This window comes from Symphalangus syndactylus, chromosome 9, assembly GCF_028878055.3.
Source record: "Symphalangus syndactylus isolate Jambi chromosome 9, NHGRI_mSymSyn1-v2.1_pri, whole genome shotgun sequence".
NCBI classification, from domain to species: Eukaryota; Metazoa; Chordata; class Mammalia; order Primates; family Hylobatidae; genus Symphalangus; species Symphalangus syndactylus.
Genome location: NC_072431.2, coordinates 31,027,440 through 31,039,932, shown reverse-complemented (window position 1 = coordinate 31,039,932; position 12,493 = coordinate 31,027,440). Strand labels below are relative to the sequence as shown.

Below are 12,493 nucleotides of genomic sequence, written 5' to 3'. Positions count from 1 at the left end.
GCATTGTTGATTCCGCTTTCAAAATTGGCCAGGGCTCTAGAGGGCTGCCAGGCTGCACACTTAACACTCTGGAGGGGTGAGAGACCAGGAAGGGTGTTGTTAATCAGTTGTGGTAGGGCCTCCAGAAATGTATGCAACCTTCTCAAAGATTTATTTACCAGATCTAATGCCTATGGGTTTAGGCCTCTAGGCATGCCATTTTGTTAGGATGTTGAACAAACCATGTGGTAGGCAGGTAGAAGGAAAGCAGGTACGAGTGATGTGTGTGAACAGCTCCTCAGTGAAGACTGCAGTTTCCTTCTATACACTACTCCACTGAAGCGGGCCTAGGCAACAATGGACAATCTAAGTATTTGCCCAAGATGCCACTTGCCTATCATCTTATTAGAATCAATGTGACTAAATTATCTCAGTCATAAAATGAAGATCAAAACCACCTTTACCTGGAGTGGGGGGACAGGAAACTCTATGACTCCAAGCTTCATGTGCCCTGGAATTGCATGGGAATGTCCAGAAAAAAAGCTGCTTCAAAACAAAATAAAATGCCTTTCTGTTGCTAGGATCTCATAAACCCACAGAATTTTAAGGCTAGCAAAGAGCTTTTCAGAAAATCACTTTCTTCCCAAGGTGCATCGGAAGCAGTTCCTCAGGCCCGATTAGTAGCAGGCTGTCAATACCCACTTCAAAACTGCCATTTCACAAAGGACATGCTTTTGTAAAATGGAATGTAAAATGTACCTCCATGGAATTGGGAGGAGAGGGGCAGGTATTATGTCTGGTTGAGGGATATGGAAGAGAAAATGTCACCCCATTTCCTCATCGATGATGTGGCTGGGGAATCCTGAATACCTTCCAGAATCCGCTGAGTTTTCACTTTATGGTCCTAGAAGAAAAGCCCTTTTCCAAAGGATAATGTACCCATTCCAGAAGGGAAAAACAAAAAAATTTCAAAGGAAGTAGAGTGAACTTTTGGCTGCCAAACAAAAAATGTTAACAGCCACAAGATGGCAGCAGAGGTAAGACTATATACCCCCAGTAAGGGTATACCCCCAGGTAAAAGCTATATAGTAAGGTCTATAAACTATCATTAAAGTCACAGGCAAATGAGATAAATCATGTCACCTGCCCACTACCCTCCAAAAGTCAGAGTTAAAGTACAGTTTGAAGCTCTCAGAAGAGTGTAAATTATTAGACAGTTACATATAGGGGAAAATCATACTGGTAGCATTAGTGTTAATATGGCATAAAAACAAGTACAGAATAACTTTAGGCTAACAGTCTACACAGGACATTCTACAAAGCAGTTCAGGGTTCCTAATGTCTAAAAGCTACACAATCTTATTCCCATAAGGCTTCATTTTTTCATTTCCCATGAGACTTTGAAGCCAGGAATTCTGGCTCATTGGCTTCTTAATTTATAATACCTATCTCAGAAGAATGAATGACATACCTATTTAATTACAAATTTAACCTGATATGAGTATTTCTCTAGGACTTAATATAAAGATTTTAAAAACTCACATTAATTGTATAAATTTTAAGTTCAATCAAATGGTCTTAAGGGCCCAGGAACAAACTTCTGACTTGAAAGGAACTTCATAATTTGCTGTACTGCATGCTGTAAGAACTAGGATATCCTAGCAGAACTAGGATAGCTTAATGACAGGTAGTAACTAGGGAAAATGCACAAACTAAAAAATAGCACCCAGCTATGCCTTCCTTTATTAAGACCCTCAATATCCTTTATTAAACTGGGTTCCTAGGTAAACGTGAGTTAAAGATTAAGATGCCCTGAGTCAATTCCCTTACATGGTTTTGAGTGTGGAAGCAGAAGCTTCTATTGCCTAAATCTTAAAGGAGTTGACTATTTTGGCTGGATGATCCCAGGTGAGTTTTCCTTGTGCCCTGATGACCACTTTTCAGGTTACCTTAAAGGTGGCAGCTCCCAACATAGTAACTGAAGTTTAGCCTTTGTCCAGATTAAAACTCTGCCTTTATGTTTTAAAAGGAAATTAGGACTGCTTAGTCAAAGAACCCTAGGGAGCGAAGAACTATCGCACACTCATAGTTCCTTGTTACACCCCAGTCGAGATATATCACTTACACAGTGTGATGAATTCTTTCTGATTCTGGCAGATGAGAGGTCTGAGTCTCTGAGGTTTGGGGCTGTGTGGCAGCTGGTGGCTCTGCCTCTTCAGCTTCACACTTCTTTGGGCTCCCCTGTCAGGAGACAGCAAAAACAAACAGAGCAAAATACTTAAATCTGCTTGGTTCCTTTTCTTCTACCTGGAGCCTGAAAAAGGCAAGGCAGGACATACACAGTACCAGCTCCACACACAGCCCTCTGTATCTTTATTTCATTTTAGAATAAGGAATGGAACATGGCTTAAAAATAGGTACTTCAAGAATATTTATGCCAGTAATCATTTTATCAGAATTTTTAACTTTTTTCCTTTTCCTCAGTGATCCTTGTTCTGACAGAATTCTTTTTTGAGAGAACTGAGAAAAGGCTGACTTCCTTTTGGCAGATAAAAGGAGGAATTATGAGGAAGAATTGACCCTGGGGGCCCTGGAGATAACCCTGCTGCTCAGCCTCATGCAGAGAACTTCTACGAACCAGGGAGCTGGAAATGAGTGAAGCAGGATTAACAGGCATCCACTACATTTCTACTGAACCTTGTCCAGACTTAACTTTTTAGTTTTATAGCAAAGACAAGAGGGAAGATCTTGCTTAATCCTCCATCTCTGTGTAGGGAGGGGACACAATAGCCTACCCGCTCAGGCTGGAACCTCTGGGTCACATGCTTTTCAGCTGGTCCAGGCTGACTCAGACGCCTTGCTGGGACAGAGCATGAGGAGGTGGAAGTCCTCTCCTTTGGCTCACAGACCTGCAGTTGTGGCACTGGTGGAGTTGCAACCTCCTGACCAGAAGAGGGATCTTTGGTTTCAGTATAGCTGGTGCTGCTGTCCCTGGAGACTCCAGGGCTCAGAGACTAAAACAAAACGAAACACATAACAAGAAAAATTATTGTATATGGTATATATTCGGTAGATTGCTGAGGTTTCCAGTTTCCATGGACCAAATTTTATACTCTGGACCTTTTTGTCTGTGTTTACTCCCATTTTGTCTGCGTTTATTCCCATTTAGTGGTCTCCTTGACCACTTATTTAACAAATTATTAAGTTTTAACTAGATGCTAGATCCTGGGACACACACGTAAAAGGGCATGCCCATACCCTCAAGAAGTTTCCATCTAGTGGAGGAGAGGAGTACGTAAATTCAACATTCTATCAAGGGACTCAAAATGAAAAAGAACCCCATTTCGGGAATCAATTAATTGAAAATTTGATTCTGAAATGAGGAGAAAGTAATCAGTGAAGGAGACTAAAGGAGGCTTTTCCTATTCCTTTCAGAAATCATGACAGGTTCTCCAGGGGCTGAAATGAAAACCACTGGAATATGACAGAACATTAATACACCCGGGATTCTCTCATACTCACTTTTCTGCTGTTGCTTGATGCTGAACGAGAACGTGAACGTGAACGTGACCTTGATCTGGACTCTGATGTTGATCTGGAGCCCATCTGGGGTCTACCACGAGGGTTGGCATGAGTACGTGCCTGGGCTACATCTCTCTGCTTGGATCTGAGCGGTGAATGAGACCGAGAACCTGAACTGTCAGGAGAGCGAGATCTTGATCTAGAACTGGAGGAGGAAGATGAGGAGGACCGGCTAGAGGATGAATCAGCTGACTGTTTCAATCTGTGGCTTGGAAGAAGGGTATGAGAAGCTCTTCTGCCTTCCTTCTGTTCCAAAGATGGCTGTTTCAGACATTCTTCAGTGATTCCTTTGGCCAGTGCTAATTCCTCAATTTTTAGAGGGAGGGGCTGAGCAGATTTGTCTGACTCAGGTTCAAGATCCTTCTGGGCTGAGTAGTCAGCCAGTGTGCTTTTCTGAACCAGAGGCAGTATACTTTCCTCTGGCACTTTCTCTGCTGGAGATTCTGCTTTGGTGTCTGAAGGACTTGACAAAGGAGACAGGCCTCCTACCAACTGGACAGTATGCTGAGATACTAATAGCTCCCTGGTCTCAGCAACTGTATTAGGAGGAGATAACTGAATGAGGACAGGGGGGGCTGGGCCTTCCATGGGCTCTATTTCTTCTTCACTATGGAGTTGTGTATGAGGTGGTGGAGAAGATGCTTCCTTCGTAAGTAAAGGTGGAGGAGTCTCCTCCTCGTTGGCAGTTTGCTCTGGCTGCACTACAAGTGAGGCCTTCTTTAGATCTTCAGTCAGTCGAGGAGGGGAAGGAGACTTCGATTTTTCCTTTAAGCTTTGTGAAGATTTTATTTCTCTTTCTTCCTCCTCAAGGGGAGATGTTGTTTTCATTTCCTTCTCCTGCTGCTGTCTGGCCAGATGACTTTTTCTAGCCTCTTCCTGGGATCTTGTAACTCTGCCTCCTCTCTCTAACACCTCCTGTTCCTGGGATCTTGTTTTGGGTCTCTCATCCATCATCTCCTCTGGTTTTACTCTAGGCATCTCTTCCCCTTCTTCCTTAAACTCTTTCAGGATTGGTGCCTCCCTAGATTTTTGTCCCTCATCATCATCTTCCTCTTCTTCATCATCTTCTTCCTCCTCCTCCTCCTCCTCTTCTTCCTCCTCTGTTTTCAAATTTCGATCTGCTCTGACCCTTAGGTTTCTGGAAGGTGTTTCTTGATCCTCTTCCTCCTCAGCAGGCTGGCTGCCCTCAGAGAGTTTAGCTGCTCTTGCCTGAAAGAACAGATACACAATGGCTCCAAATGTATTTGCTCACAATCAACAGAGGAGAGAAAGTATCTAACGAAGACACCCCCAGGAAGGAGAAATTCAATGATATATACTTTCAGCAACAGAAACAGGAGAGACAGGAGACAATCACGACTAACATGGCCCTTACGGGAATCAAAATAGAGTGACCAAAAGAAATACAATGAAGCTACTTCTATGTAGTTTATTTATTTATTTTTTTGAGACGGAGTCTCGCTCTGTCGCCCAGGCTGGAGTGCAGTGGCGCAATCTCGGCTCACTGCAAGCTCCGCCTCCCAGGTTCACGTCATTCTCCTGCCTCAGCCTCCGAGTAGCTGGGACTACAGGCGCCCGCCACCACGCCCAGCCAATTTTTTGTATTTTTAGTAGAGACGGGGTTTCACTGTGGTCTCGATCTCCTGACCTCGTGACCTGCCCACCTCGGCCTCCCAAAGTGCTGGGACTACAAGCGTGAGCCACTGCGACCGGCCTTGTAGTTTAAATTTTAGCTTCAAGCACCCTTTTTTTTTTTCAGTAAAATATTAGCAAAGCATCTAGAAAGTAAAAGGGTGGATAGAGGGCTGAGGAGAACTAACCTACTATCAATTAATACGATTATCTTTTTGTCATTTTGGTATATTTCTTTTTGTTCTTTCCTCTAATCATTTCCTTTGTACAGTCATAATTACACTACACATAACACTTTTGTATTCTGCCCACTTAGTGTTATATCATATAACCTTAAGGCTTTAACTGAATGGTTAATTATGTCATATCTTGTCTAACAATGTGCTTTAAGAATATAGAGCAGCCTGCTAATTTTCAAATTTAAACTTTTAAAAAATATTCACTTAGAAATCTGAAAGGCAGAGCAGATCTAAATAAAAAGACAAAACGAACAACAAAAACATGACAAAGAGGAGAAGGAAGATAACTGCAAAGAAATCTAGAGGCCAGGCAGTGGCTCACGCCTGTAATCCCAACCCTTTGGGAGGCTGAGGTGGAAGGACTGCGTAAGCCTAGGAGGTCGAGGCTGTAGTGAGCTGTGATTGCGCCACTGCACTGCAGCCTAGGCGAGACAGCCAGACTCTGTCCCAAAAAAGAAAAACAAAACCCCTAAATGTAGAGACATACGAACTCGAAAAAAGTCTGAAGAAGAGAAGATATCCAAAGCATTACTAAAGAGGTGATCTTTAGGAGGTATCTGAGTTACCTGTCTGACCCTAGATGATCGTCTTTCTCCTTTCCTTGGTTTCTCATCATCAGAGTCACCTTTCTCTTCAGAAACTGAGGAGCTTTTTCCTATTGAATGAAAAAGAATCAAGTCAGATTCATGAAGTGAAGACTCATTCATGGCTTTTTAAAAATCAGGCTTTCTAATATCCAACCAATTATAGCATATGAGCCTATCAAGACATATCTGTATCGGTTTCTTTGACTTCTACACTAAAGAAAAGACTACAAAAAGCCCTAAGGTCAGGGTCTTATTGGTAATTCTTGGTGTGCACGTCTAGAATATTTTCAACGCCTCAAAGCCAATTCACATATTATAAATAACTCAAATAAATGTAAAATAATTTCCAGGGGCTTCAAACTGTCTAGCAGGATGTACAAATACAAAGTGTACTTATTTCTACAAAGTGTTCTTACTCTGAATAAAGTTTAAGCCTTCATTATGTTCTGTATCCATTTTTTTGGATTGCCTATTACTACTTTCTAATTTCAACCAAAATATTATGATTAAATATATGAATTTGCACAATAACAGACTCAAGAAATAAATACTTAGAGGAATGTTTTTCAGCGCCCTAAAGTTCCTGAAATTACTTCAAGCCAACTGGATGGGGTTTCAGAATCAGGTCCTGTCTATTAGGTTTTATGTATTAGAACTCGAGATTTTTTTTTTTTTTCTGAGATGGAGTCTCACTCTGTCACCCAGGCTGGATGCAGTGGTGCAATCTTGCCTTACTGCGACCTCTGCCCCCTGGCTTCAAACCAGTCTCATGCCTCAGCCTCCTAAGTAGCTGGGATTACAGGTGCCCACCACCATGCTTGGCTAATTTTTGTATTTTTAGTAGATATGGGGTTTCACCCTGTTGGACAGGCTGCTCTCAAACTCCTGACCTCAAGTATCTGCCCGCCTTGGCCTCCCAAAGTGCTGGGATTACAGGCATGAGCTCACGTTTTTCTTTTTTCTTTTTTTTTTTGAGACAGAGTTTTGCTCTTGTTGCCCAGGATGGAGTGCAATGGCATGATCTAGGCTCAAGACAACCTCCACCTCCCAGGTTCAAGCGATTGTCCTGCTTCCGCCTACTGGACAGCTGGGACTGCAGGCGCACGCCACCATACCTTGCTAATTTTGGTATTTTTTACAGAGACGGGGTTTCATCATGTTGCCTAGGCTGGTTCGAACTCCTGGGCTCAAGCAATCCACCCGTGTTGGCCTCCCAAAGTTCTGGAATTACAGGCGTGAGCCACCGCACCTGGACTAGGTAAGGTTGTTTTTTTTTGTTTTTAAGAAAAAAAAAGTTCTATTAAAAGAAAGCTTGGAAACCACCAATCTAGGTTATCCTGAATAATAAATCTATGTAAAACTGGAAGAAAGTTTCGCTCAAATTCCATGAAGGAAGGTAAGTGGGTAAATCACTTAAGTAATTTGGGTCTCAATATCTTTCTTTTTATACAGCGTTTTACTCTGTCACCCAGGCTGGAGTGCAGTGGCATGATCATGGCTCACTGCAGCCTCAGCCTCCAGGGCTCAAGTAATCCTCCCACCCCGGTCTTCCCAAAGTGCTGAGATTAAGGTCTAAACCACTGTGCCCGAGTCTCAAATGTCACAATTGAGAAAAAGGAGGGGCTGTATTAGATGATTTCTAAATCTCCTACCAGAATTAAGATCAACTAGGCGGCCAGGCACGGTGGCTCACGCCTGTAATCCCAGCACTTTGAGAGGTCGAGGCAGGGGGATCACGAGGTCAGGAGATCAAGACCATCCTGGCTAACACGGTGAAACCCCGTCTCTACTAAAAATACAAAAAATTAGCCAGGCGTGGCGGCAGGCACCTGTAGTCCCAGCTGAGGCAGGAGAATAGCGTGAACCTGGGAGGTGGAGCTTGCAGTGAGTCAAAATTGCACCACTGCACTCCAGCCTGGGCGACAGAGCGAGACTCCGTCTCAAAAAAAAAAAAAAAAAGATCAACTATGTAGAGTAGCAATACTAATATCAATGAGAACCAGTTTAGAAAATAGCAGGAAGATAATTATATTCCAGATACTTAATCAGCTAGATGGGACTCAATGTTAATACAGTACAAAAGGTTTAAATGATCTACAAAACCATGTTGTATAGTAATAGTGCAAATAAAGCAGATGGTATGCAGCTCTAACCCAAGATCTTCTCTCTTATTTCTTTTTTCTTTTTTTCTGAGACGGAGTCTTGCTCGTCACCCAGGCTGGAGTGCAATGGCACGATTTCGGTTCACTGCAACCTCCACCTCCTGGGTTCAAGCAATTCTCCTGCCTCAGCCTCCTGGGTAACTGGGATTACAGGCGCCCGCCACCATGCCTGGCTAACTTTTGTATTTTTAGTACAGATGGGGTTTTGCCATGTTGGCCAGGCTGGTCTCGAACTCCTGACCTCGTGATCCCCGCCCCCTCCCCCTGCTTGGCCTCCCAAAGTGCTGGGATTACAGGTTTAAGAGTTTTGCTCTTGTTGCCCAGGATGGAGTGCAATGGCATGATCTAGGCTCACTGCAACCTCTGCCTCCCGGGTGTAAGCCACAGTGCCCGGCCTTCTCTCTTATTTCTATATCCTTACAATCTAAAATGAACTAGGCGAATGCTTCTGTAATAATAATTAAAAAATCAAAATGAGGCTGGGCGCGGTGGCTCACACCTGTAATCCCAGCACTTTGAGAGGCTGAGGCGGGCAGATCACGAGATCAGGAGTTCGAGACTAGCCTGCCCAATAAGGTAAAACCTCATCTCCACTAAAAATACAAAAAAAAATTTTAGCTGGGCATGGTGGCGCACGCCTGTAGTCCCAGCTACTCAGGGGGCTGAGGCAGAAGAATCGCTTGAACCTCGGAGGCAGAGGGTGTAGTGAGCCGAGATGGCGCTATTGCACTCCAGCCTGGGTGACAGAGCGAGACTCCATCTCAAAAAAAAAGAAGAAAAAAAAACCCAAAATGAAACTAATGAAATCAATTAGAAGACTACACATATTTTGTAAAACTTTACTTCATGATCATTTGATTAAAAGGACCTCTGAGTATATACCATTTCATATCTGAGTAAGTGAAGAAAGATTTGTGTTATGGTTGTTCATACAGGATATATGGTTAGAATATACAGGAATAGGCCAGACTCTTTAGCAAACATTTGAATATATCTGTAAGACAGTAGTGCAGTGAAATGAAATAATCATTTCATAATTCAGTGATCTGAAATAGGCTAAGTTATAAAATAAGTAAAACCAAAATAAAAAGTTTTCATAAATGTTAGGCAAAGTTCCTTCCCAAGTATCAGTGAAAGAAGCTGATTTATCTCACACACACCAAAAAAAAAAAAAAAAAAAAAAGGCATGTGCAAGGTTGGTCAGAGATAAATGTGTTAAAGTCAAGGCTGGGTGCAGTGGCTCACGCCAGTAATCCCAGCACTTTGGGAGGCCGAGGCGGGCAGATCACGAGGTCAGGAGATCGAGACCATGGTGAAACCCCGTCCCTACTAAAAATACACACACACAAAAAAAATTAGCCGGGCATGGTGGCAGGCGCCTGCAGTCCCAGCTATTCGGGAGGCTGAGGCAGAAGAATGGTGTGAACCCGGAAGGCAGAGCTTGCAGTGAGCAGAGATCGCACCACTGCACTCCAGCCTGGGCGACAGAGCAAGACTCCATCTCAAAAACAACAACAACAACAAAAAAACAAGAAAGTCAAATAACTGAGTTGCAATTTTAAAATTAGTATGTACAAGCAAAACAGCTTCTTTACCTACCTACTGTGAATTATATGCTATTTATTGAATTACAATGTTATTTTTGATACTGTAAAACTGCAGTGATAGGATTTCTGGATGATTACTCCTCTGGAAGAACTCATAGTAAGTCATCAAAGAGATCTGGAGAAATGAGCAGGGCGGTTCAGAAAGTTCTGGTCATCACTGTTTTGCAATAAAAGCAGAAACTGGAGGGGCCTCAGACATGAAACAAGAAATTAGTCAGCAATGCAAAATATAAAGAGATGAGGAATCTCTAATTCCTTGGAAAGAGCTAATGTGATGCAGACAAACTTCTGAAAAAGGTGATACCTTCTATTATAAGAACATGGCCACACTGAATGTCTTAGGCCAGATGTTAGTAACACGTGTAGACAGTGAGCGCTTTAGCTAAGGGTGGAGCTGATACTGATAACAGGCTAATAAATACATTTCAGGATTCAAAAAACAAGTTAGGGTAAATATTAGATTTCCAAGAGTCCAAAGCCAGAAGTCTTCACAGAAAGGAAAAGGCAGTTGCTAGACAATGCAGGATATATTAAAGTGCAGAATGTTTAAGGGTTATAGAGGAAATAGTTCTTCATCCTAGAAAACAAATTCCTGGGCAGGATTTGTGGGACCAAAGTAAGGTAGCCAGAGATCGAAGAAAAGCCTGTGGCTAAAAGGTAACCTTAGGTGTGAATAAGAAGCAGGAATGAAGAGAATACAGACCTGGAAACAATGCCAAACCTAAATCTGACTCATGTTAGACCTGTAAGTAAGTTACCTAGCATTTCTCTAGAATTTCAGCATCCAGGTTTTAATATGGAGAAAAAGGAATGAGGGGCATACTCTATAAGCCAAAGGCTGGCTAAAATCACCTTTGTTAAAGAATCAATATTCTGATTATCCATTTTAAAATGTATTTTCTTAGTTTGAGCTCTTTTTGAAAAAATTAAGGACAGTAAGAATTTCTGTACACACAGTCATGATATAGAAGGAAATTCAGACAATTTATGACTATGGTAGGTGGATAATGAGTCCCAACACCTTAGAAATATCTGAAGAAAGTGATGGAGACGTAAGAGGGAAGTCAGATAGGATTTTATAAATCAATTATTTCTTTGAGACAGGGTTTCACTCTGTTGTCTGCCACCTTGACCACTAGGGCCCAAGCAATCTTCCCACCTCAGCCTCCCGAGTAGCTGGGACCATAGGCATGTGCCATCACAGTCAGCTAATGTTTTCTATTTTTTTGTACAGATAGGACTCACTATGTTGCTGAGGCCAATCTCCTGGGAGATCCTCCCACCTCAGCCTCCCAAAGTGCTAGGATTACAGGTGTGAGACACCACACCTGGACAAACCAATTCTTCCTTCCTATTTGGGATTTTGCCAATAGCATATAAACAGGAGGATGCTGGAATATAAACCAAAGATCTTGATAAATTATAACACTGAAAAACTCTTCCTTCAGTTAGTCATTCATAAAATGAATTGGTCAACAGAACCACTCAGGGACTTTTTAAAAAATGTAGAGTCCCAGGACTCCCATTCCTTGAGATTCTTTGGGTAGGGGCCAGGAATCCATATTCTTAAACATAGTAATATTAAAACAAATAAAAAATCTCCCGCAGGTGCCAGTAGCGTTTAGAAAAATGTTAGTAGGAAACTTAATCAAAATTTGTTATTCAAGAGAGAACCCCAAAACATTCAAAGCCAACAAATAAGCTGCCATTGCAATGGCATACTGGCATATGGCAGACTGAGATTCTACACCTGGAAGAATCTGATTTCTGGGCAAACACTAGGGTTAATGCTGATTCAACTAAGCACTGATAGAACTCCAAACGGCCACTCCGTTCAGGACCTTAACTAAATTTTGTACCACATCTATTAATGGGATTCTTATCTAAGCCAAGATCAGAGGTAGGAAAATTTATGGCATAAAGGACACTGAAGAGCATTTACGGCAATTATGAGCAGTACTCTACAATTTACTACATTCATACTTTCCAATTTATTTTTCACCTTTTTATTTTTTTAACCTCTGGGTTTTTTTTTTTCTCCATCAATTACTAGCCATGGGAAGGGTCTTACTGATGACATAAAGCACTGAAAAGACTGGCTACCCTTACTCTAAATCTTTGCTTTTGAAATCTATTTCAGAAATCATTTCTCTTTTTCATTTCAAATTATATTAAGAACTGACAGCCTCTCTTTTTAAAGAGAGGTCCTTATCAAATCATGGTCCTATTAAGAATTTTCAATGGTTCCCCCATTACCTATAGAACTAAAAAAAAAACCCTCATACTTATTGGCCTGGCATTTAAAGCCCTCTGTATATCACCCTCTTCTACCTTTTAAATTGTTTTGCTGACTATTCTTGAATGTGAAATACTCTACTCTGGCTAGATTAGTCTACTACCTCTCCTTTAAAAATACCATATTCATTCCTACCTCTCTGCCTTTGTTCCTTCCTAAAAACATCTTCTTGTATCCTCTCTGCCAAACCATTTCTAAGGCTCAGCTCAAATCCTGTATCTCCGTATGAGGCTTTCTCTAATCACTGTAGTCCTCAGAGCTCTTCCACTCTTTTGTCTGTATCATTGTCACATACTATCTTCTGTTGTTCGATTTATGTGTAATTGTTCTCTCTTCCTAACAGACTTTATGCTGTGCTAACTCCCAACATACTCTCACACAGAGATATGTATGCAGTAGGAATTCAATA

The 12,493-nt window shown here is 41.9% G+C and overlaps 1 protein-coding gene across 8 annotated transcripts in view; it reads right to left on the bottom strand.

Moving 5' to 3' along the window:
• Positions 1–12,493, bottom strand: part of ACIN1 (apoptotic chromatin condensation inducer 1) — a 37,110-nt gene that overhangs the window by 17,464 nt on the left and 7,153 nt on the right. For all 8 annotated transcript variants that reach the window (XM_055291793.1, XM_055291792.1, XM_063609413.1 and 5 more), the window contains 4 exons: positions 5,999–6,087; positions 3,502–4,770; positions 2,775–2,993; positions 2,105–2,220 (listed from right to left, as the gene is read on the bottom strand). In XM_055291793.1, coding sequence (XP_055147768.1) covers positions 2,105–2,220; positions 2,775–2,993; positions 3,502–4,770; positions 5,999–6,087 — 1,693 coding nt within the window. The remainder of the gene's footprint in view (positions 1–2,104; positions 2,221–2,774; positions 2,994–3,501; positions 4,771–5,998; positions 6,088–12,493) is intronic.